The 23925-nt window shown below is 50.0% G+C and overlaps 1 protein-coding gene across 2 annotated transcripts in view; it reads right to left on the reverse strand.

Annotated features, from left to right (window-relative positions):
* The window catches only part of EPB41L5 (erythrocyte membrane protein band 4.1 like 5), a 1262314-nt gene that overhangs the window by 301290 nt on the left and 937099 nt on the right, over positions 1–23925 (reverse strand). For both annotated transcript variants that reach the window (XM_078682077.1, XM_078682078.1), the window contains exon 18: positions 3847–3941. In XM_078682077.1, coding sequence (XP_078538203.1) covers positions 3847–3941 — 95 coding nt within the window. The remainder of the gene's footprint in view (positions 1–3846; positions 3942–23925) is intronic.

A 23925-nucleotide genomic window follows, 5' to 3' on the forward strand; every position in this document is an offset into this window, starting at 1 on the left:
CTACATAAAATGGAGTTGGACTTTAGGGGCTTTATGTCAATGGTGATATCCCACTTAGTCTCATGCAAATGGCGAAACACCAAGCCTCTGCACCCAAACCTTATTATAGATGCAGGGCCAGGGAAAAATAAGCTGTTAGAAGTATTTATTGTGCACCACATATGAAGCAGTGCACAGTCAGTTTGTGCCTCAGAGGCAAGGCTTTGAAGAGGCGAATGGGGATCCCTGTCTCCCATCCTACCCAAACCTCAGTCTTAGGTGCAGTCATACATTGCACAGAACTATGGGTCAATCCGTGCCCACCCTGAAACGGAGGCTGGGCCCACCACGGCCTACAAGGAGAAACTGAATGGAAGTTTTAAACAGTCAGTCCACCTTTCACACTTTTTCTGATTCTAGTGCAGGGGAAAGTTTAAATTGTTGCCAATTAAAGGTACTTGTTACTGAGAAACTCATTTCAGTGCCACTTCAACAACCCAAAAAGTGCCTCCAAAATCAATGATGTTGATTGGTGAGGTGTGCAAATTTCCTGTCAGCTCACCATGCCACACTTTGTTTAAAAATAAAATAATGCATCTTTACTCAACCACAATATAGTAAAATTAATAATTATATATTAATCTAGTACACATATATTATTGTGATTTATCCAAGAATATGAATCAGAAAGTGAAAAAAAGTACGATAACAGAGTAAAATTTTACTTGCACTTAGTGGAAAAAGTGCAGAAGACAGAACAAGAACAATGGTTTCTTGCCTCATTCATTTTGTGATCTTGTTCAAGAACAGAATCTGTTTAGGAGAGTATTTACGTGAATCTGTTTTTACAACGACCCGGTAAAAGCAAACTACAACTTATTGTGTCACTAAGTGGGACGGGTATGTCTAGATGTGGGTCCCGTGAACACTGTCAGAGGAACCAAGCTGTACCCGGCTGATGAGACTATAACTAGGGCAAAACCAGACTGGAGTTGCTTGTGTTCTAGTTCACAAGAGGGCCTGGCATGGTAGTTTGGGATGGAACTGTTCCTGTTGGAGCAGGTCAAGGATGATTTGCATATAGCTGGGTCCAAACTAAGGTGGCATGTGGGCAAAAATAGATGGATTGGGATGCAGCTCCGTGTGATTGCCAGAGGCTGAGATTAATTCAAGCATTCCATCCATCACTATTTTGTATACTTATGGTAAAAGCAAGATGGTATGCCCTTTAGGAAACATACTTAAGGACGACCACCCAATAAACAGGGCCAAACACCGGTACTTTAAACATGTTTTCCCTCTACACACTCAATTGTATGGAGACGTCCATGCCAAATATTCAAGCGTCCAATTGTGGCTGCTACTATTCACGTCTTCTAGCGCCTGTGCACAGCAGAATTAGAAAGACTACCACCTGAATTCGTGAGACAATTTCAGCCCTTATGTAACCAGTTATCAAGTAAGATCTGGTATCCTTTGTTGAAAAATACCAGTACTGGCATCCATCAACAATACTTAAAGAAGAAAGGAGTCTCAGGGAGTGAATATTAATGTCTAGTTAAAGCCTGATACGGGACCATTTAGCATGTTTCAAACTTTAGCAGGCATGGTGTTAAAGCAAACTCAAAGATAGTGATTTACTCAAAATGTCAGGGTAGCCTTCTTCCGTAGCCAACAAACTATCCAGCAAGCCACATGTCCAAGAAGCAAAAAAAGAAGAATCTTAAAACCAAAGATATGTTGGGGTGAAGATATATTCCAAAGGTGTAGATTATAATACAAGAGCAATCATCACTCGGATTCTGCTTTCAAATATCTGTATTATTTTTTAAAGTTTTGGATAAAAAACAACAGAAAGATTTAAGCAAAAAAACGATCTTTTATACTCAGCAACTTCAAAACTACTCAGACTGGAGAAACGTTTAACATAAATAGGCACAATCAATGTATGCAGGAAATGCATGAACCGGATATTTGATTGCTGTTGCCAAATCAGTGGCTGTTGTAATGTATCAATTATACCACAGTTACATTTCAGCGAGGAAAGTATTTAAATGGTCTCCACATCTTTAATTAAATGGAAAATTACCTTCCATGCCAGAGATGCCTTGTTTTTCTGTTACATGCCACTATTTTGATTCTGCTGGCATGAACTGTAGGTGCTAAAGTGCTATTGCAAACCTCCAATAGCACCTGGAAATGTGTCAAAGGCATCGTCAACCTAGCTGTCATATTTCCATCAGCAATCCGAAAAGGTGAGGGGACCACAAATATAAGAAACAAACAGTCCTGCCTTCCTTCTGGCTCCTACGGAAGCACAATCAGGATTGCCTGCAAGCTGCCAGATATGTTTAGTGAATTTATTGTGCCTCTTGGACGACTGACAATTAAAAGTTTACAAAACGCACAAACACTTTCTCTTTGCAGACAAGGGGAGGATCTAAATTCAGCAAAGAAAGCTTCAGGGACAAGCTAATACACTGTCGCTTCTAAACACGCGACATAAAACAAACAGATTTTCACATGCAGCAATGTGTCATCATTTCCCCCCCCCCCCCTACAAATTATGCAAATATGGCAATGTCTAAAGCGTGTTTTTCGTACTAAGTGTTTGAGATTTTCTCTTCCAAAACTAATGAACTAACAAAGCTTTCGCACTAATTAAACTTGGCAGGCGAGTCTGCGCAGCTCCCCACTGTCACTGTCTAAGACAAGACACTGTACTGTTTATGAAGGATCACTCACCATGATAAATGTGTTCTGAAATTAATACTCTAGTTCCACCGTTTCAAGGAAAGAAATGCATTCCCACGCTACAAGTCACATCAACTCACTGTGGTTTGCAAGACAAGGGTGGTCCAGACAAGACGCTTTCGGACGACACAGACTGCGTCAGAGTTGCGTCACTCTGGGACTACACTTTGGGGTTAAATGTGTGGCCTGTACGTCAAAGTGTGAGCACTTTCAAACCTCTTGCAGACTGAGTAAAGGAGAATGGATTCAAGGGCGCTACTACAGACTATGGGACCCAAAGCATCTGAGTGACGACAGTCAGGCAATGGTCGAGAAGTTAAGACAAGCTGGAAGAAGGGACGACGAGATGTAGGAAAACTGAGTGTGATAGGGAAGCAATTACTTATTTGATGTCCGAAGAATTTTTTCAATAGAGTCAAGCAAAGGCTAATACTGCAACATGAGTCAAAAGATGCAGGAGCTTGTTTGGCTGGTGGGGGCTTAGAAGAAATGCAACTGCAATGGGGATAATGGTCACGTAGGCAGAGGAAATACAATGATGGAGACAAAGGGAATGAGAATCAGAACAAGGATGATGCTTCACAGATTGGCATATGGGTGTAGAGAATACAAAAAAGACTGGATCAATATGCCTGGATGGGGCCTAAGACATGGGCACAGGGGAATAATAAGTATAAGAGATTAATGAGGATGAGACCCATAGACCTGGACGATGGGCAAGATGAACACCAAGTGCATCGAGGGTCGTATTGGGGAGCAACCGGTAGGCGAATGTACAATAAAACAAATCCAAATATGTTGATCTTCATGGGTTAAGGTGATATGGAAGAGATGGACATGGCCAGAGCAGGTGAGAACATTAGGCATTGATGATGCGAAGAGGTTACCAACCAGAGCAAGGAATAAATGTGGTTAGGATGACATTTATTTGAAGACAGCCTAAAAGCTAAGCACAAAAGAACAAACCATACCCTGGGTGGAAATACGATATGGTGTATACACTCAGGCCATGTACTGAAAACAGGCCCAACACAAAAGGAAGAAAACATGAGATGAAAATGGCAGGTTTGACTATCGCAACTAGTGAGTAAACAAAAATGCTTGTAAAATTACCTGTTTGTTAACATTAATGTTTACATTCAAACGAGCAGCAACTTGAACAGCATCAGTTTCAAGATTTTTCAGCTTTACTGTTGGGTCTTCAAACACTGCAAAGAAGGCAATTAACATTCTGTCAGGGCCTTGTACTAGGTGAATCTGTTGGGTGTTGTGCAAGCTGCTGTGTATTAAATGAACATTTAATAAAGACAGTTAAAAACAAAATAAAAGATTTGTTAGGGGCAGGATGCACATCTGTGACACTGATTTACACATGAGAGCACCCCACCAAACCAGAAGCACAAGTTACTCTTTTGTAACAATGTATCTGTAAGAGACATTAGTTAGAGATAGATTCCTTACCTTAGATTATCCCCAGGCGTCAGACTGGATCCGGAAAGTTTTTAGTCAGCAGTACCCCTGCGCGTCGGTAGGTGGCGTCGGGCGGCTCCGTGTCAGTCGCTGGTGTCGTAAGCTTGAGATGACGTCACAGAGACTCCTTAGGCGCCACCCATGCGTGCTGACATCAGTCTGTACACGACTTTCGGCACCAGGAACGCAGAGCCATGAAAGAAACTGACCACATGTGCCATGAAACTAGGGCCCTGAAAGGGATGACCTTAACCCTAGAAATCAGTTCACAAAACGGGGAGGATGGGTGGGGCGGCAAGGAATCTATCACTAACTAATGTCACTTACAGTTATATCGTTACACAAGTAGTAACTTGTGCATCTGAAAGACACACGTTAGTGATAGATTCCTTACCTAAGAATAGATACCCCAGCAATACCAACCCCGGTGGTGGGTCTGAGAACAAGATTACACCAGAAAGTCATGGAGAATAGAACAGCCAAAGAAGCCATCTCTCTGGACATGATTGTCAAGGCAGTAATGCTTGGTAAAAGTGTGCAACAAAGCACACGTAGCTGCCTGACAAATGTCCTGCAAGGGAACGCCGTGTTCCAAGGCAGTAGTGGCTGCTGTTGCCCTGGTAGAATGGGCACGCAGCCCCACAGAAGGCTCCTTCTTGGCCAACGAGTAACATGCTTTTATGCACAGAACAACCCAGCGAGAGATGGTTAGTTTGTGCACAACCTGACCTTTTTTGGCGCCCATGTAGCCAACAAAGAGTTTGTCATCCACCCGGAACTGTTGTGTGCACTTCAGATAGAAGAGTGCACGTTTTGGGACAAGACGGTGGAGACTCTCTTCCTCTTTTGAAGGATGCGGAGGCGGAAATAAGGTAGGCAAGGTGATGGTCTGCCCGATGTGGAAGGGCGTGACAACCTTTGGCAGGAAAGAAGGTCGGGTCTTTAAAACCACCTTGTCCGGATGAACAGAAAGGAAAGGAGGTTTAGAAGAAAGAGTCTGGAGCTTACTCACTCTTCTGGCAGAGGTGATGGCTACCAGGAAAGCAGTCTTTAGAGTGAGAAGACGTAAAGGACAAATATGAAGGGGCTCCGGGGACTTAGAAAGATAAGTCTGATCTGGAAGCCGTAGAAAGGAGGAGATGGCCGAAAGAGAACCTTTGATAGTGCCCAGAGCAGAGGCCTGCAGGGCCAAGGATAGAAGGAACAGAAGGACCTCAGAAAGAGGAGCAGAGAGGGGATCCACAGCCTTTGCTGTGCACCATGCCACAAATTTGTTCCACTTGCAGGCATACAACGTCTTAGTGAAGGGACACCTGGGTGCCAGAATGACATCACAGACTTCTGGAGGAAGATTGAAAGCTGTCAACTGTCGCCGCTCACGCATGTAGGTGGAGGCTGGACAGGTTCGGGTGGAGAACCGTCCCCTGGTGCTGCGACAGAAGATCCTCCCGAAGAGGAAGTCGGATCTGGGTATCGATCGACATGCTGAGTAGCTCGGGATACCAGTATCTCCGTGCCCAATCCAGAGCCACAAGGATGACTTGGGCCCGGTCACGCCGAATCTTTTTCAGCACTCTGGGCAGAAGTGGTATAGACGGAAAGGCGTACAACAGACCACAGCTGCACTCGCGACAAAAAGCGTTGCCGAGCGAGTGCTGCATTGGAAATTCCAATGCGCAGAACTGATAACATTGCGTGTTCTGTTCTGTGACGAATAGATCTAACCAAGGCTCTCCCCACTGCTGAAAGAGACCTTGCGCCACGTCCGAGTCCAGACGCCATTTGTGATCCATCAAGTAATGGCGGCTAAGTTTGTCCGTCCTGGCATTTAGCGAACCTGCCAGGTGTAATGCCTTGATGTTCCAGCCATGTCCAGAGACGCAGAGCCTCCTGACATAGGGACCACGACCCCATCCCGCCCTGTTTGTTGCAATACCACATTGGGGTGGTGTTGTCCGTGAACACCTGCACTACACTTCCCCGGACAGGGGGAAGGAATGCCTTCAGTGCAAGTCGGATCGCCTAAAGCGCCAAAAGGTTGATATGGAGCCGGGACTCCGCCGGAAATAAGAGGCCTCTGATCCCCGCCTCTCTCAAGTGGCCTCCCCATCCCAGGAGGGACGCATCCGTCACCACTGTGTGCTCCGGTTGGGGAAGGGAGAGGGATCTGCTATGGATCCAATTGCGATTCGTGAGCCACCACTGCAATTGTCGTGTAGTGCCCTCAGAAATCTGGACATGATTGGACAGGTTGCCCTGATGCTGTGCCCATTGGAACTTCAGGTCCCACTGCAGAGTCCGCATATGCCATCTGGCATGTTGCGCCAGTAGGATGCAGGAGGGTCATCCTGACTGAAACCCGGGATAGAGGCTGAAAGTTCAGAATCTTAGCCTGAATATCCCGGACTCGCTGCTCGGGAGGATAAACCCGAAACTGTGTCGAATCCAGAACCGCTCCAATGAAAAGGAGCTTCTGAGAGTGACTCAGGTGTGACTTCAGCATGTTGATGGAGAACCCCAGCAAATGCAGGTCGTCGGCTGGTAGGTGGCGACTGTCTAGGGCAAGTCCGCCGTCAACAACCAGTCGCCGTGGTAGGGGAAGACTGACACCCCTGACCTGCGCAGATGAGCTGCGACCACCGCCATCACTTTGGTGAACACCCGAGGGGCACTTGTAAGGCCGAAGGGGAGCACGGCAAACTGAAAATGCTCTTGGCCTAAAGTGAACCGCAGGTAACGCTGGAGGGCCGGTAAGACGGGGATGTGGAAATATGCGTCCTGCAAGTCCAACGCTACCATCCAGTCTCCAGGGTCGAGGGCAGCCAAGACCTGAGCCAGAGTCAACATCTTCAACTTCTCCTTCTGGAGGAAGCAATTGACGTTCCTAAGGTCCAAGATGGGGCGCAGGCCCCCTGTGTCCTTCTTGGGGACCAGAAAGTAGTGGGAATAACAACCATGTCCTACTTCTGGCCCAGGAACGCGCTCAATGGCCCCCTTTGCCAGGAGGGCCATGGCGTCCTGCTGAAGTGCAAAGTGATCCCCCGACATGCGGTGGAACGGAGGTGGCATGGCTGGGGAGGCAGACTTGAATGGGAGGGAGTAACCTCTTCAGACAATTTGCAGCACCCACCTGTCCGAAGTGAAAGAACGTCAGTGGGGGAGTTGATGTTGAATACTGCCACCCACAGGCGTTGGGTGCACCCCAAAGCTCAGAGTAGGAAGGCTTTGAGGCAGATGCTGCAGTAATGGAGCTGGACAGACCTGCCCGTTGGCCCCCTGTGCCGCCACAGCGGCCTCCAACCCCGCAGGCGCGCTGATTTTGGTTCTGCGAAGGCTTCTGGCTGAACGAACGTGCAGGGGCACCCCTTCTGTGGCCACGAAAGGTACGAAAGGTAGACGTGGCCGGCCGTGTGGTGGAGAGACCGAAGGACCAGGCGAGTACCATCAAAAGGCATGTCCATGAGGGAACTCTGGACTTCTCCCGAAAACCCAGTGTACTGCAGCCAGGCATGGCGACGCAGGGCCACTGTTGTGGAGATCGCTCTCCCTAAAGAGTCTGTGGTGTCCAGTCCACAATGAATAGCGAACTTCGCAGCATCCTTCCCCTCCGCAACAGCTTGGTAAAGTAGGGCTGCCCTCTTTTGAACACTGGGGCAGTGTCTGCGCCACTGTGTCCCACACAGAGTGAGTAGTGGCCCAAAAGGCATGCAGTGTTGACTGACCGCAGCCCCAAGCTGGCAGAGGAAAATAACCTCTTGCCAAACTGCTCCAGCTTTTTCGATTCCTTATCCGGCGGGGCAATAGGGAACGCACTCTGTGAAGTGGAAGCCTGATGACCAGGCATTCCGGAGGCAGATGATTTGTCAGAAAGGCCGGTCGATGACGCCTGGCAACGTTCTTATCCACAGGAACCCCTATGGCTGGCCTAGACCAGGTGCCCATCAGAACATCCGTCAAGGCCTCGTTAAACGGGAGCAGAGGTTCCAAGAACTTGCCGCTGGCTGAAGCACCTCAGTAAGGAGGTTGGTCTTGTGAGTGACAGTAGGCAGATCAAGGTCAAGTTCCTCAGCTGCCCTATGGAGCACCATAGTATACGCGGCACCCTCCTCCATGATTGCGGGAGGAGACATAAAACCCGGCTCTGAGGAGAGGTCAAGGCCGCCTGCGTCCTCCGAGTCCTCCACCCAATCATTTTCAGACTCGCACTGCCTTCCAGGTGGGTCTACCAACCCCTCCCAGTCATCCCCCTCCTCCATGGCCTGTGGTACAGGCGGCAACGGCGGGGGAGGCACAGGGGAAAACAAGTGCTCCAATGGCACGGGGCATTACCACGGTCAGTGCCGATCCGACTCCATTTCCCAATTAGGGTCCCAAGCTGGAGCAAAATTGCCCGGAAATTCGGGTAAGGGCGGAGGTGGGACGAACTGAACCCACGGTGGCGCCGGAGCCGCCGGCGGAGGACCCGGAGGCGCTGGGGCTAGAGCCGCCGGCGGAGGCCCTTGCGTTGCCGGCAGAGCCAGTGGCAAACAAGGGCCCTCAAAAGGGACCGCGGGCCCGAAGGCGCGCCGGCGGGAGCCCAAGGCTTTGAAAAGGTGGTGCATGGTGGCAAGAAACTCTTGCACCTGGGCGGAGTCGTCGACGGACCCAGATAAGGTGGGTAGGCCGCGGGACTCCTAGGCTCCAACTGAGCCGCAGGGGATGCACCTCCGGCGCCCGCGTCCGGAGACCGACGTGGGGAAGTCAGAGGGAACATGCTTCTTCGACTTTTTCTTGTGACGTCTCGTACCCGATTCTGAGGGTGAAGACTTACACCCTGAGGAGCGATGGTGATGGCTCCGTGGCGGCTCCTGGAGCGACCCCTGCACCTCGAACTGCATGGAGACGACTGCCTGGCTTCCAGCAGCTTTAGGGGCCGCTCCCGCAAAGCCTTCGGGGCCATGGCCAGACAGTCGGAAGATGACAGGGAGTCATGGTTGCGTCCAAACAGTAGAGACAGATGCCATGGGGGTCGGCCACCGACATCGTAGGGCGACAGGCCCGCAGGATTAAAATCCAGGCATCCCTACGCGGCACCAGGAGTCAAGAACTCAAAAGAAGTAGAGACAAAAGGCTCAAAAAAGTGACTAGGGTAAGTGCTCTAACCGGATCTGCGCTTGCTGGTGCGGAAAAAGAAAGAACTGACATCAGCACGCATGGGTGGCGCCTAAGTAGTCTCTGTGACGTCATCTCGGCGCGTAAGACGCCAGCGACGGATGCGGAGCCAGACGCCACCTAACGACATGCAGGGGTACTGCTGACGAAAAACTTTCCGGATCCAGTCTGACGCCTGGGGGTATTCTAAGGTAAGGAATCTATCACTAACGTGTCTCTTTCAGATCAGTGGATTTGAAAATCAAGAACTGTTTTGCAAGATTACAAATTGTTTGAACATAAATGTTTCAGTCCTTCATAAGAACAACTTTAGATCTGAGTCTATGAAATAAACGTTTAAAATAGATTAAACAAGGGCATAAAGTAAACGCTGGGTAACCCTTACCATGGGAGGTTGGCATAGTGCTCATACGTCTTTTGCAAATTAAGCAAATAGGTACAGCTCACAAAGTCCTGCAGGCGTTGCTTGAATGTCAGGGATCACAACACAAGTTTGTATATGCAGGCGCAGCTCAACCAGCCCTTCACCTCTACAGTAGGAGGTGAAATATGCAAAGCTAAGCCATTAGCTTCGAATAAAAGAGATTTGGTGTCGCCAGGTACTAAACTGAGTCACATGTGATTATCCGATAAGCTGCAAAATGATGGTTACAAGTAAGCAATATTGTCGGTCCACCACAAGTCTATTGTAGATTTACAATCTATGCATACAGGACACTCGTCCTTCTTAAAGTAGAGGTGGTCGAGAAGAAGAATTAAATAACAATTTACTTACATTCTTTAACGCCATCTCTGGTACAGACTATATCTAGCCGTAGATACCTTACCTTTGAATTTATCAGGTGTCAGACTGGATCTGGAAGAATTTTCGTGAGCAGTACCCCTGTGTGCGTCATCAGCCGCACCTTAATAGACGGCACCTAGGCGCACTGACGTCAGTACCTTCTCATGAATTTCTACTCCAGAAGCGTGGAGCCAAGAAGAACACTAACCACTTGTTGAAAAACTAGAGCCCTGAAAGGGATCAGCCAGTCCCTAGAAATCCACTCGCAGAGAGGGAGGATGGGTGAATCAGTAAGGAATCTGCAGCCAGATATAGTCTCTACCAGATAAGTTGTTACTGAAGGTAATTCACTTTTTCATTTGATAGAGACTTTTAGCCGCACTTTTGAATAGATACCTAAGCAACACCATCCCTGGTGGAGGGCCTGATGATCAATTTCAAACTAAGACATTTTCCAAGACCAAACGGGCAAAGTACCCATCCCTATGGACCGGACTGTCCACACAGAATTTGATGAACGTGTGCAGGGAGGCCGACATTGCTGCCTGGCAGATGTCCAGGATCGGAACTCTGCAAGCCAACGTAGGATCAGAGACTCTGCAAGCCAGCACAGTGGTCGCAGCTTTAGCTCGGGGGGAATGAGCATGCATACCTTCTGGAGGATGTTTCTTGGCCAACACGTAGCAGATTTTAATGCAGAGCACAACCCATCTGGATATTGTCTGCTTCTGCACAGCCAGTCCTTTCATGCAGAGTTGGTCACCCAGCCGGAACTCATGTGTGATGAAGGTAGAACGACAATGCTCTTTTTGGGTCCAGACAATGCTGTCGCTCCTCTTCTTTAGAGGGATGTGGAGGAGCGTTACAGGTAGGCAGTGTGATGGATTGGCCGATGTGAAATGGGGTAAACACTTTCTATGGAATAGAGGCCATTGTGTGAAGCACCAGCTTGTCAGGATAGACTGATAAGTAAGGCAGGATAGATAATAAAACCTGTAACTCACTATATGGGCAGATGTAATAGCCACAAGGAAGGCTGTTTTAATCATCAGAAGCCTAAGGGGACAATTGTGGAGGGGCTCAAAAGGAGCACACATCAAGAAAGTTAACACCAGATTAAGGTCCCACTGAGGCATGATGAATTGTGGAGGGAAGAGATGAACAAGACCTTTTAAAACCTTATGAACGGGGGCTTGGCCAAGATGGAGGCTCAGTAGGACTAGAGATTCCGTCCCTCCGGCTTCGCCGTTCTATAGCCTAGTTTCTGCCCCGTCCCCGGTCCCCATATACACAAACACCGGGACCGGAATTTGCTTCAGATTCCTCCGGTGCCAGTGCGAAGGTTGTTTGCAGCCGCCTCTGCGCTCCCAACTCCGGTGCCTGACAGGTCTATAAAAAAGCGGATGCGGTGAATGCAGCGGGCGCGGCCACGCTTCCAGACAACCCTGTGCCCTGCAAGCAACGGCGCCGAGTAGAAGAGTCCCTGCACCGGGGTCCAGGGCGGCAGCTATATCTGGGAGCAGACAGGGTCTGCAGCTACGGAGCCTCTGGATCAACACGAGGAGGCGGTAACCGCTCTGCTGACGGCCTGCAGATCGCCCGCCATTTTGTCTCCCTCTCTGCCCCGGCCGGGCCCGCACTTTGGAGGTCCCAAAGCCTGAGGCCTGCAGGCACTAATTCACTGGGCCCAGGAGACCAACCAGACCAGTGGCTTGTTTGTTCTGGAGCGGCTCTCAGCGCCCAACACGGTGGCAGGCACCCCGGGGAGCAGCACATCAACCAGCAGAGGTACTGGTGAGTGGGGCCTGCCCGTCACTAGCGATCCTACTCTGGGAGGGGTCCAGTCTTCACATCTACAGCTTAGCTGGCCTGGACTTGAGTTTGGGTGGGGGCCCAGCCCCCCCCCCTAATGCACCCCCCTCTGAGGGCAGAGGGCATAGACTGCAGGCCCACGATCATGGCAGATGTGTGAACTGGACTAATGCTGGCGATGGGGGCCATGGGTGATAGTGTGCCCTTCTGCAAACCGCACATCCTACGACGCTCCCAGGCCTGTGGTGTCATTGGGCCCCTCATCCGACTGCCAGCCTGAACGGCCCTAGGCCTCTCCCTGCACCCTCCTGCTACCCAGGCCTCTGAAGAAGTGAAAGCTGCCTAGCAAGCGCTGGGCTCGGCTGAGTAGGTCCTGCAGGACTGGGCGCACTACTGAGAAGCACCACGGAAGCACATCCCCAGGGCACCAACCCTGTAGTTTGAACCCACGGACACCGGCCAGTAACACAGAGCTGTCGCCCCTTGGGCCCGGTGGGGCTACTGGACTACACAATTACTGACCTCCTTTAGATACCTCCTCTGACCCAGCACAGCACCATGGCATCGGCCTGAGCGAAGAGGGAGTAATCTCTCAAAGACCTGCTGCTCAAACAATTAATCGGCCCTGACTTAGCAAGCACAACGCCCCGGGACAATCAGAGCAGCTAGACGGAGCTAACAACGCGGCTACTAAAGCCTTCATGATGGAGCTCATTTTCGCCATCAAAGAGGACATCCTAGACCTAAAGGGCTAGCTTTCGGCTGATCTCAAAAACGTCCGGCGGGACATAGACGAAGTAGGCGAGAGGGTAGCTGTCCGCGAGGAGCATGAATTGAGTCGAGAAGACTACCTTTACCAGCTACAACAAGAAGTAATTCTGCTGAGAGATCAAAAACTAGACTTGCAAGCACGTACTGAGGATCTCGAGAATTGCTCAAGGAGGAACAGCATCCGAATCCTTGCGGTTCCCTGGCGAGCAGAGGGGGACAACCTTCGATCCTACGTCCTGGCCTTCTTTCGGCAACTGTTGGGAGACAACGACCCTCAGAGGTGCAAATGAACAGAGTGCATCATGTGGGCCTGCCCAGGGGAGTGAAGGCCCCCCACCTGTCATACTAGTGTGCGTGCATGAATTCCAGCTAAAGGAACAAATCCTATGCAAAGCCTGTGCGGCCTAGCAGATTCAGTATCAAGGGCACTCACCTGCCCTCTTCCAGGATCTCGCAGCATCCACGTTAACCAAACGGAGAGAATTCAGAGCGGTCACCTCCCATCTTTGCGACAATGGAATTCCATACTCATGGGGCCACCCCTTTCGCATCATTTTTAAGTACCAAGGAAAATTGCGACAGCTTCGTTCGTTCGCTTGCTGAGGCTCTTGACCTGCTGGGGTTGGACAACACTATACCTACGGAACAGAAGGAAGGCCCTAGAGACCGGGCCACACGGAGGCTCCCTCGATGGCAAACTTTTCGCAATCCGCCGGCCTCTGCAAAACCAGACCCGGAGGCGATGACTAAGGAATGGGAAGCTGTGATCTCGCTCTCTCAGCCGCAGGATCGTCCAAGTTCTCCTTGAGTACCTCAATCACTCTCACGGGGACGGGCGTCAAGGAGTGAAGCTGGGGGGGGGGGGCACTTGGGAATGTCACCTCTCCCAGATCAGCAGAATGCCCCATCGCAATTCTTGGTTTACCAGGTACTTTGTTCAGTGGCTTACCGCCAAAGTCACAACCCCTTATGGTCTTTACGGACTTATGTCTATTGTTCCTTTTTGGGGTTGAGTTTGAGGGCTTTTGCATTATTTATGTTTGTTGATGTTCTTTTTAGGGGTTTCCCGTGCCAGGTTCCGCGCTTTCATCTCCTTCTCAACGACCCACACTCACCTCAGCTCGACTGCACCCCGCATGTTAATCCCCTCCCGTTATGGTTAGGGATCTGAAAATTGTGAGCCTGAATGTCAGGGGTCTGAACCACCCTGCAAAGCGTAACGCGATCCTTTCTTTACTGGAGCATTCCGAAGGGGATATCTGTCTGCTCCAGGAGAGACCCACTTGCTCGCTAAGGACACTCCCTGTATGCACACGTGGCGATTCCCTCGCCAATACTGGATTCAGGAGCAGCGAAAAAGAATGGGGCTGCCATCCTTCTGGGCGCAAAATTCGAAGGCAAGCTACTGTCCACTTTTTATGAGTACAAGGGCGGGGTCATGGCTCTCCGGATTCAATGGGGGTCCACGCTTCTTACTTTGATTAATATTTATGCAACTAAAGCACATCAAGAACTCTTTTTACGCAGGCATGTTAAAAAAAAGGCCTAGCCTAACCCGGACTCTGCCTTGGTGGTGGGTGGGGACCTAAACCTGGTCATGGACAATGATCGTGACCGCTCGGTACAGCTCTACACATGTGGGTGCCCTCTATTCGGAGGGTAAGTAATGGTTGGCCAATAGCGGCCTTCACGATGTCTGGTGACTTAAGCATTTGGACATGCAAGATTACACCCATTACTCTGTGGCTCACAAATCCTATGCACGTCTAGACATGTTCTTGGCTCTACTGCACTTCTCCCCAGGATCAGTGACTTCTCTATAGCCACTCGCTCCCTTTCTGACCATGCACATATCTCTATCTCCATAAGACCAGAAAGGATTGGGCCCGCCCGTGCCAGATGGCGACTGCGCGTAGGTCTTTTACATTTTTCTAGCGCTGTAGAGTGTGCACGGGTTAAGCTACTGGACTACCTTAAACACAATGACACTGGCGAAACCTCTCTAGCTACCATTTGGGAAACGCTCAAAGCGGTAATCCGTGAGGAATTTATAGCAATCTCCTCCCCTGATGCCCGAAAGAGTAAGGAAGCTCGTCAGTGCCTTGAAATGGATGTGGCAGAACTGGAAGCGATACAAAAATGCATGGGGCCCCGCAGGTATGGCGGTCATTGGAAAAGAAGCGGATGCTTCTTAAACGTATAGATCTTGACAGGGCAGAATATGCCTTGCTCCGCCTCCGCCATAAGTTTTACTTGGGTACTCGCAAGTGTGGCAGGATGCTGGCAGAGAGACTGCGAGCTAGGGCCGTGGCAGGGACTATTCCCTCCCTAAAATAGCCTACGCGCTTAGAGCTCCACCCGGACTCCCAGAGCGTGGAGGAGTTCTGACAATTCGACCAATTTCTATACAGTGCGGAGGCAAATGGCCCCCCTGACGCCAGCGCGTACCTGGAGTCTAGCAACTTTACCTGCCTTCCTAAAGCGCAGGCAGACCCCCTGGACGACCCCATTTGGATATAGGAGGTCATCTCAGCTATCTCCCGGCTGAAGCTCGACAAATCCCAGGGCCCCGATGGGTGTCTCGTCCTGTTTTATAAAACTTGTCACGAATTAGCTCCCCTATTAACACGCATGTTCAACTCTTTCCTGGATAGTGGGGCGGTTACGGACTCTATGTCCGAGGAGGCAATTTCGGTAATCCTTAAGCCTAATAAGGATCCAGAGCTCTGTAGCTCCTATCGCCCGATCTCGCTAATCCACATCGATGCGAAGCTCTTCACGGGGATACTAGCGTCTCGGCTGAACCCTCTGATGGCGGGCATAATCGATCAGGATCAGGCAGGATTAATTCCCACTCGTCAGGGCGGCGACAATACCAAACGCTGATGCACCTCATGGACAGTGTTCATCGCTCACAGGTGGGCGCCGAGCTCTTCTCAGTCGACGCCGAAAAAGTGTTTGACAGAGTATGCTGGAAATATCTCTTCGACTTTGAGAAGTTTCGGGTTCAGCCCCTGCTTCGTCCAATGGGTGCATGTACCTACCATGCCCACCGGGCATTTGTTGGAGTCAATGGAGTATCCTCATCTCCCTTTGAGATTGCCTGGGGCACGAGACAAGGGTGACGACTGTAAGAATGTGGCTCTATATATATTGGACCAAAGTAAGGGACAGTGTGTATAGAGTCCCCAGAGGTATGGCAGAGGCTAAAGTTAGATATAACCTTACTCTCTAAAGTGGTAGCTTGGTCAAGCAGTAAGGCAGTATCAGAGGACAGTGTAAAGCATTTGTTGTACATACTCAGTCAGCAAATGGTCTCACACACTCAAGAACTGAACTCTAGGACATTTGTTTTTATATCAAAAGATATAGTTGTTTTATTTTAGAACCAACAGGTATCAAAATATACTTTTCTCAATATGAGTGACTTTAGGTAATTACTTTGCAAAAAGGCAATAGACTTTGTAAGTACATTACCTACAGTGGTTGCAATAGGAAACACAATGTAACATTGAGCTTAATGGGTTTTTCTACATAAATGCAATAGATTACTTTATGGATTACTTTTCTAACCACAGGACTGGATCCTGGATTCAGTCCCGGGACCTAAGCTGTAAACAAGTAACAGCGTTTTGGTTACAGTTGTGATTTTTAAAGAATATAAATGTATTTTCAAAGTTAACACTTGGAAACTTTTCAGTGAAAACCAAGCAATGTTATCCTATGGAAGGAAATTCAAGTCACAGGTGAAGTAGGTTCTCGTTACTTTTGTAATCCAGTACTGGACTCCTAGGTTCAGCACTGGGACCTCTACCTAAGACATGTAAGTAATTGCGGTTTGCTAGTTGGTATGATTTTTAAAGAATATTTCTAGTTTGCAAAAATCGACACTTAGAAGAAATTTCACAAAAAAACAGTCAATGGATTCCTATGGAAGAAAATTCAGGTTACGGGTAAGTACAGTTAGGATTACTTTCTCGGTTCAGTGCTGGGCTAAAAGTTACAGTACTGGCTTCTCTCCTGATCACAGGTGAGTAATTCGGAATTCGTTATTCGGCTGTTTTTAGATGAATATTTTAAAGTTTCAAAACTCTACACTTGGAAGAAATTTCAATTGAAACCAGTCAATGTTAACCTATGGAAGGAAAATTAGTTAGCTTTTAGGTAAGTATTCGACTGGTGGAGTTAAGGTTCTGGGCATAGACTCAGGGGTCCCCCAGGGTCGGAAAGGTACAGTAATTATACCCTCAGCGGCACAGGGGCAGCCTGGTGCAGAGAGAGTAGGCCCAATGCAATCCAATGGAAAGTAGGGGGCCTTTGGTTGGTGGCTGCAAGCAAGCAGGCCACGCGGCTGTGGGAGCAGAGCTCCTGGTCACTTACTCGGCAAGTGAGGAAGTAGAGTAGGGTAGTAGTTGCACTTCCAGCGGCACTTCAGATGCGACCACCACTTCGAGAGGTAAGTTGGGATCTTGGAGAAGAGGTAGGTACCCCAGGGGAAGGCACAGGGGGACATGGGGCGCCAGGGTGTCTTTTGGCATCGGGAAATCTTACCCTCAAGCTGGTCGCAGTTGGAGGGGGTCCCTGGTTCTGAGGCTGCAGGCGTCGTCTGGTTCGTCGAGGCAGGTCTTTGGGCACTGGACTTCGGGTCCCATTCGCCGGGGGGAAGTCCTCGTGGTCTTGGTTCACTCCGGCACAGGCCAGGCTCGGCGGGTGCAGAGTGGGCTGAATTTGCGGTTCCTGGCTGGCACCAGGGGTATTGCTATTTGAGCAGAACCACTGCTCGTGGGAGTCACAGTCTTTTGGAAGATTCAAGGCAGGCAGGTCCTCCAGGGTTTTCGAGGTTGCTGTCCGAAGGAGACACCGGAGTTTTGCAGGAGCAGGTTCAAGGATCAACAGGTCTGTAGGGTTTTGGGGCCAAGTCAGTGGGCATCGTCCTTTTGTTAACAGCTGCACGGCAGGTCGTCTTGTTTCTTGTTCTTCTTGTTGCAATCGGGATCTGAGGAAGGAAGGTTCAGGGTGCCCCATAATACTAAATTTAGGGGCGTTACACGTTGGGCAAGGGCAGGGACCAATGGGTGCCTGTTCTGGGGGGGTACACCCCCTTGCCTGCTCCTCTCCTGTGGTAGGGGGGCAGGAGCCTAGCTGTGATGGGGCAGGGCTCCCCATCTTCAAGATGGCCGGAGTCCGGAGTCGTGCTTCACCTCACCTTTCCCACCGAAGGGGTGGGGTTGGCATAGGCTGGCACACCCCCTTTCCTCACTTAGGGTTTCCCGCCGTTCTTCCCGCCAGAGTGGGGATCAGAACCGGTGGGGGCCAGTTGCTGAGTACAGCAAGTGGCCTGGGGAAGCTCACAAAGGCGGTATGCCTTTGAAGCTTCCCCTGCCCATTCTGGGTGGGAGGCTTGGCACCTCGTCCCAGGATGTGCATTTTTCCAGGCCCCCGAGAGCGGAAGGTTCTCGACCCAGGGGTCCAGAAACATGTCTGGTGGTGGCAGCCTCGGTAGCCACACAGTCAGGACACTGAGTTGGTTAGGTTTCAGGGGGCATCTCTAAGATGCCCTCTGTCGTGCATTTTACATTAAATCCCACACTGGCATAAGGGCAGGTTTAATGTGCTGAGAAGTTTGATATCAAACTTCAGTCTTCAGTGAAGCCATAATGGTGCTGTGGAGTTCGTAAAGACAACCTCTTAGCACCATATACTCTTAATGGCAACACTGCACTTACAGTACCCAGGAATGGCCCTGGGTACAGTAGGGGCACAGGGCTCATGCACCTGTACCCACACCACTGGCATACGGCACCCAACTAGCAGGGTGACTGATGGATGCCAGGGGATGTGAGCCATGTTGACTCTCTCTTTAGTTCTGTACTTAGCCACTCAGCCTTTCGAAGGCAGTGTGTGTGTGTCAGGGTACAGGGCCCCTAAGGGTGGCACAATAAGTGCTGCAGCCCTTAGGGGTCTTCTCTGGTCACCATGACCTGGGCACCTAGGGCACCATTTACTAGGGGCGGACAGTTGGCCAGAGATGCCAATTGGGTTTTAGTTTCAACACAGTTTTAGGGTAGGAACACAGGCCCTGGGCACCTGGTTGGCAGGAGCCCAGGGCACACTCAGTCAAAGTACATCAGCAATTCAGCAAAAGGTTGGGGCAAGAAAAATAGCACTTTCTCTCCACCCCCCACCAAAAACGAAAGGTGATGAGACTAACCTTGCCCTAGGGCGTCTTCCTTGTCTAAGTGGAAGAACCTGGAAAGTCCATCTGCATTGGCACGAGCAGTCCCTGGTGAGTGTCCCACTTCAAAGTCCATTCCCTGTAGGGAGATGGACCATCTCAGTAGTTTTGGATTTTCCCCTTTCATTTGCATTAGCCATCTGAGAGGTCTGAGATCAGTTTGAACCAGGAAGTGAGTTCCAAACAAGTAGGGCCTCAACTTCTTCAGGGACCAAACCACAGCAAAGACCTCCCTCTCAATGGCACTCCAACACTGCTCTCTGTGGAGTAGCATCCTGCTTATAAAAGCAACAGGTTTGTCTTGGCCTTCTTCATTGATCTGGGATAGGACCGCTCCTATCCCTAGCTCAGAGGCATCAGTCTGCACTATGAACTGCTTGGAATAATCTTGTGCTTTTATAATTGGTTGCTGAGCATATTGCTTCTTTTAGGATGTCAAAAACCTTTTGGCAATTAACAGTCTAGTTTATTTTCTTGGGCATTTTCTTGGAGGTGAGTTCTGTGAGGGGAGGGGAGTCACAATGGACCCATATCCCTTCACAAACCTCCTGTTGTACCCAGTCAAGCCAAGGGATGCCCTGACTTGAGTCTGGGTTGTTGGAGCTGCCCAGTCCATGATACTCTGGATCTTGGGCTGTAAGGGTTGTACTTGGCCTCCACTAACAAGGTGGCCCAAGTACATCACAGTGCCATGCCCTACCTGGCATTTGGATGCCTTGAAAGTTAGACCTGCAGATTGCAGGGCTTGTAAAACCTTCCCAAGGTGGACCGGGTGATTCTGCCAGGTGGAGCTAAAGACAGCAATATCATCAAGATAAGCTGCACTAAAAGACTCCAGCCCAGTCAGGACTTGATTCACCAACCTCTGGAAGGTGGCAGGGGCATTGTTTAACCCAAAAGGCATTACAGTAAACTGATAGTACCCATCAGGTGTAGAGAATGCGGTTTTCTCTTTGGCTCCTGGGGCCATGCCAATCTGCCAGTACCCTATAGTTAAGTCAAATGTACTGAGAAATTTGGCTGCCCCCAACTTGTCTATCAACTCTTCTGCTCTTGGAATGGGGTGAGCATCTGTCTTGGTGACAGAGTTGAGCCCTCTATAGTCCACACATAACCTCATCTCTCTCTTTCCACCCTGTGGATGAGGCTTGGGGACCTGAGCCACTGGGCTAGCCCAGGGGCTCTCAGAGGGTTCAATAACCCATAACTCCAGCATCTTGTGGACTTAGATTTGATGCTTTCCTTGACTTGATCTAATTGTTGATAGATCTTGTTTTTAACAGGGTTACTGTCACCGGTGTCCACATCATGGGTACACCAGTTGGTCAGACCAGAGGTCAGGGAGAAGAGACTAGCATACTGTTGCAAGACTTGCTTGCAGTCAGTCTGCAGTTGAGCAGAGAGGGTGTCTGAAAAGACTACTCCATCCACTGACCAATCCTTTGGGCTGTAAGAGTAGATCAGGGAGAGGTTCACTCTCTGCTTCCTGTTCCTCATCTGTCACCATCAGCAAGGTGATGTCAGCCCTGTCATTGTAGAGTGTAAGGCAGTTTACATGGATAACCCTTTTGGGTGTCCTGCTTGTGCCCAGGTCCACTGAGTAAGTGACCTCACTCTGCTTCTCCAGGATAGGGTAAGGGCCATTCCATCTGTCTTGGAGAGCCATTGGTGCCACTGGCTCCAAACCCCACATCTGTTGCCCAGGTTGAAACTCAACCAGTGCAGCTTGTTGGTCATACCAGTGCTTCTGAAGCTCCTGGCTGGCCTCAAGATTCTTGGATGCCTTTTCCATATACTCAGCCATTCTGGACCGAGCACAGACCACAATGTCTTGCTTGGGTTCTTGGAGAGGCCTCTCCCAACCCTCTTTCACAAGACAAAGTGGTCCCCTTACAGGATGACCAAACAGATGTTCAAAGGGGGAAAACCATACTCCCTTCTGAGGTACTTCCCTATAAGCGAAAAGCAGGCATGGCAACAGGACATCTCATCTCCTTTTGAGTTTTTCAGGGAGTCCCATGATCATACCTTTCAATGTCTTGTTGAATCTCTCAACAAGGACATTGATTTGTGGATGGTATGGGGTAGTAAACTTATACTGCACACCACACTCCTTCCACATGTGTTTCAGGTAAGCAGACATGATGTTGGAACCTCTGTCTGAAACCACCTCCTTAGGAAACCCTACCCTGGTGAAGGCACTCAGGAGGGCCTTGGCTAATGCAGGAGCTGCAATAGTCCTAAGGGGAATTGCTTCAGGGTACCTAGTAGCATGATCCACTACTACTAGAATGAATGTGTTCCCTGAGGCCGTGGGAGGATCAAGTGGATCCACAATGTCCTCATCTACCCTTTCAAAGGGTACCCCACCACTGGCAGTGGTATCAGGGGGGCCTTTGGTTTGCCACCGGTCTTGCCTCTGGCCTGACAGGTAACACAGGAGCTCACAAACTCCTTCACCTTTTGATGCATCTGGGGCCAGTAGAAGTGACTAACTAGCCTTTCCAAAGTTTTGTTTTGCCCCAGATGCCCAACTAGTGGGATGTCATGAGCCAAAGTTAGGAGGAACTCCCTGTACTTCTGTTGCACTACCACTCTCCTGGTGGCTCCAGGAGTGGGGTTTCTTGCCTCCGCGTACAGTAATCCCTCTTCCCAATAAGCTCTGTGGGTACCACTGACATCTCCCTGTGCTTCAGAAACAGCTTTCTGCCTCAGGCTTAAAAAAGTGGGACAGTCTTGCTGGCCCTGGCACAGCTCTTCCCTAGTAGGCCCCCTGGGCACAGGAGTTCAACCTGGTAAGGCTCGAGCTCCATGGACTCAGTTCCCTCTAGGGTTTCCAAGTCCTCCCCCTGAGTAGAAGTGTACTGAGAGGTTTGCTGGTCCCCCAGTCTTCTTGCTTTTTCTCTTGGTTGGTTGGGCCATACTTTCAGGCTCCAAACCTACTTGTTCACCCTTCTTTTTGCTATGTGCTCTTATTCGCACACACCCCAATTCAGGGATACCCTGCATGGGTTACTTGCTCAACCTCAGCCCAGGCTGAGGTTTCCAGGTAATTTCCAAGCAGACCGTCAGCTGGCAACTTCTGAGAGACCACTACCTGTTTCAGGCCAGTAAACCCCCCCAGCATAATGTCACCATAGCCATAGGATGAATAGTGGTAACACTGTCAGCATTGGTGACTGGGTGAGTTTTCCCAATCAGGTATTGCTCTGGGGAAACCGGTGTATTTCTCATCATAGTGACACTGGCACCTGTATCCCTCAGGGCTTCTATTCTAGTTCCATTAATGTAAGGGTATTGCAAATACTTTTTCAGGTTTGGTGGCCACACTGCTACAGTGGCAAACTCCACCTCCCCCAAGGAAACTAGACTTGCTTGAGTGTATTCCCAGACTTGTTCTGGGAACTCCTCTGATCCCATTTGTAGACTTGCTGCCCCAGGAGTAGCTGTATTGGGTGCCTTAGGGGCCTTGTTGTGGGGGCAATTTTTGTCTACAGTTAAATGTCCCAACTTCTTACAGTTTTTACAATAGGCCTTGTAGGGATCAAAGTTCTTCCCCCTATAGGGCAGAGGCACATAGGGAGTAGTTTGGGACCGACCCACCCACCTGTACAGGTTTTTGGGGCCCTTTGGAAGACAGATTTTATCTGGGGGATTCTCACCACCTTTCCCCTGGGGAGGTTTTGTAACCACCTTCTTTTGGTCATCCCCAGTGCTTGTACTTGTCACCCTAGTCTTGACCCAACGGTCTGCCTTCTTTCCCAATTCTTGGGGAGAAATTAGACCTAGGTCCACCAAATGCTGATGTAACTTTTCATTTGTGCAGTTACTTAATATATGTTCCTTCATAAACAGATTGTAAAGTCCAGTGAAATCATGCACACTATGTCCAGCTAACCAACCATCCAGTGTCTTTACTGAGTAGTCCACAAAGTCAATCTAGGACTGGGTCTGGGTTTTGTGAGCCCCGCTGAATCTAATTCAGTATTCCTCAGTGTGTGTGTGGCACTCTATCACACCCACTCCCACCCCTTTAATTCGCCCTCTACATGGAACCCCTTGCGCAGACTATACGGGATCACCCGGGCATCCAAGGGCTCCGGTTTGGGGTCGATACTCACAAGATAAGCCTCTATGCAGATGATGTCATCCTCTCCCTCGCGCAGCCTCTCACATCCATTCCCTACGCTGGTTGGAGAACTCAAGTCCTTCGGACGACTCTCTGGCTTCAAGGTCAATCTTGGCAAGTCTCAGGTGCTCAACTTGTCCTTCGCCCAGGCACAGGTGAAGGTCCTCCAGCAGACCCTCCCTCTACACTGGTCGAGCGACCCAGTGCCCTACTTGGGCATTCTCCTGACCCCCTTCACTCCCACGCATGTTGGAGCTGAACTACTAGATTCTGATGGCCCAGACTTGGAAAGGGCTGGACAAAACTCAATTTGTCTTGGTTCGAGCGTATCGTGCGGTAAAAATGACAGTCCTACAGCGAACACTCTACCCGTTTCAGACTCTGCCTTAAGTGCCACCACCTAAAGCCCTGCGAGCCCTACAGCTTGCCATGAACAAATTCATCTGGGGCCAAAAGAAGGCACGCCTCTCTATGGCACACTGTCGCGACCCACAGTGACGGGAGGGGGGTGAACCTGCAGCTTGTCCACAGATATCTGCAGGCCGCACACCTTCAATATGTCCTAGAGTGGAACCGTCCACTTTCCGAGAAGCACTGGACCGTCATAGATCATGCGGTAGCCGGTGCGAATGTCTGGAGCGAAATGTGGCTCCCTCGTCGATTGCGTTTGTGGGGTCTCTACTCCTCCCCAATCACAGTAGCTACAATGAAGGTATGGGACACGGTAGCACTCTCAAGAGGCCTTACAACCTTCCCCTCCCCGATGACACCGATGGTTGATAACCCGGATTTCCCCCAGGGATTTAAGACTGCGGGGCCCAGCAACGGAGGGAAGCAGGC

This window comes from Lissotriton helveticus, chromosome 3_1 (genome assembly GCF_964261635.1).
Source record: "Lissotriton helveticus chromosome 3_1, aLisHel1.1, whole genome shotgun sequence".
NCBI lineage: Eukaryota > Metazoa > Chordata > Amphibia > Caudata > Salamandridae > Lissotriton > Lissotriton helveticus.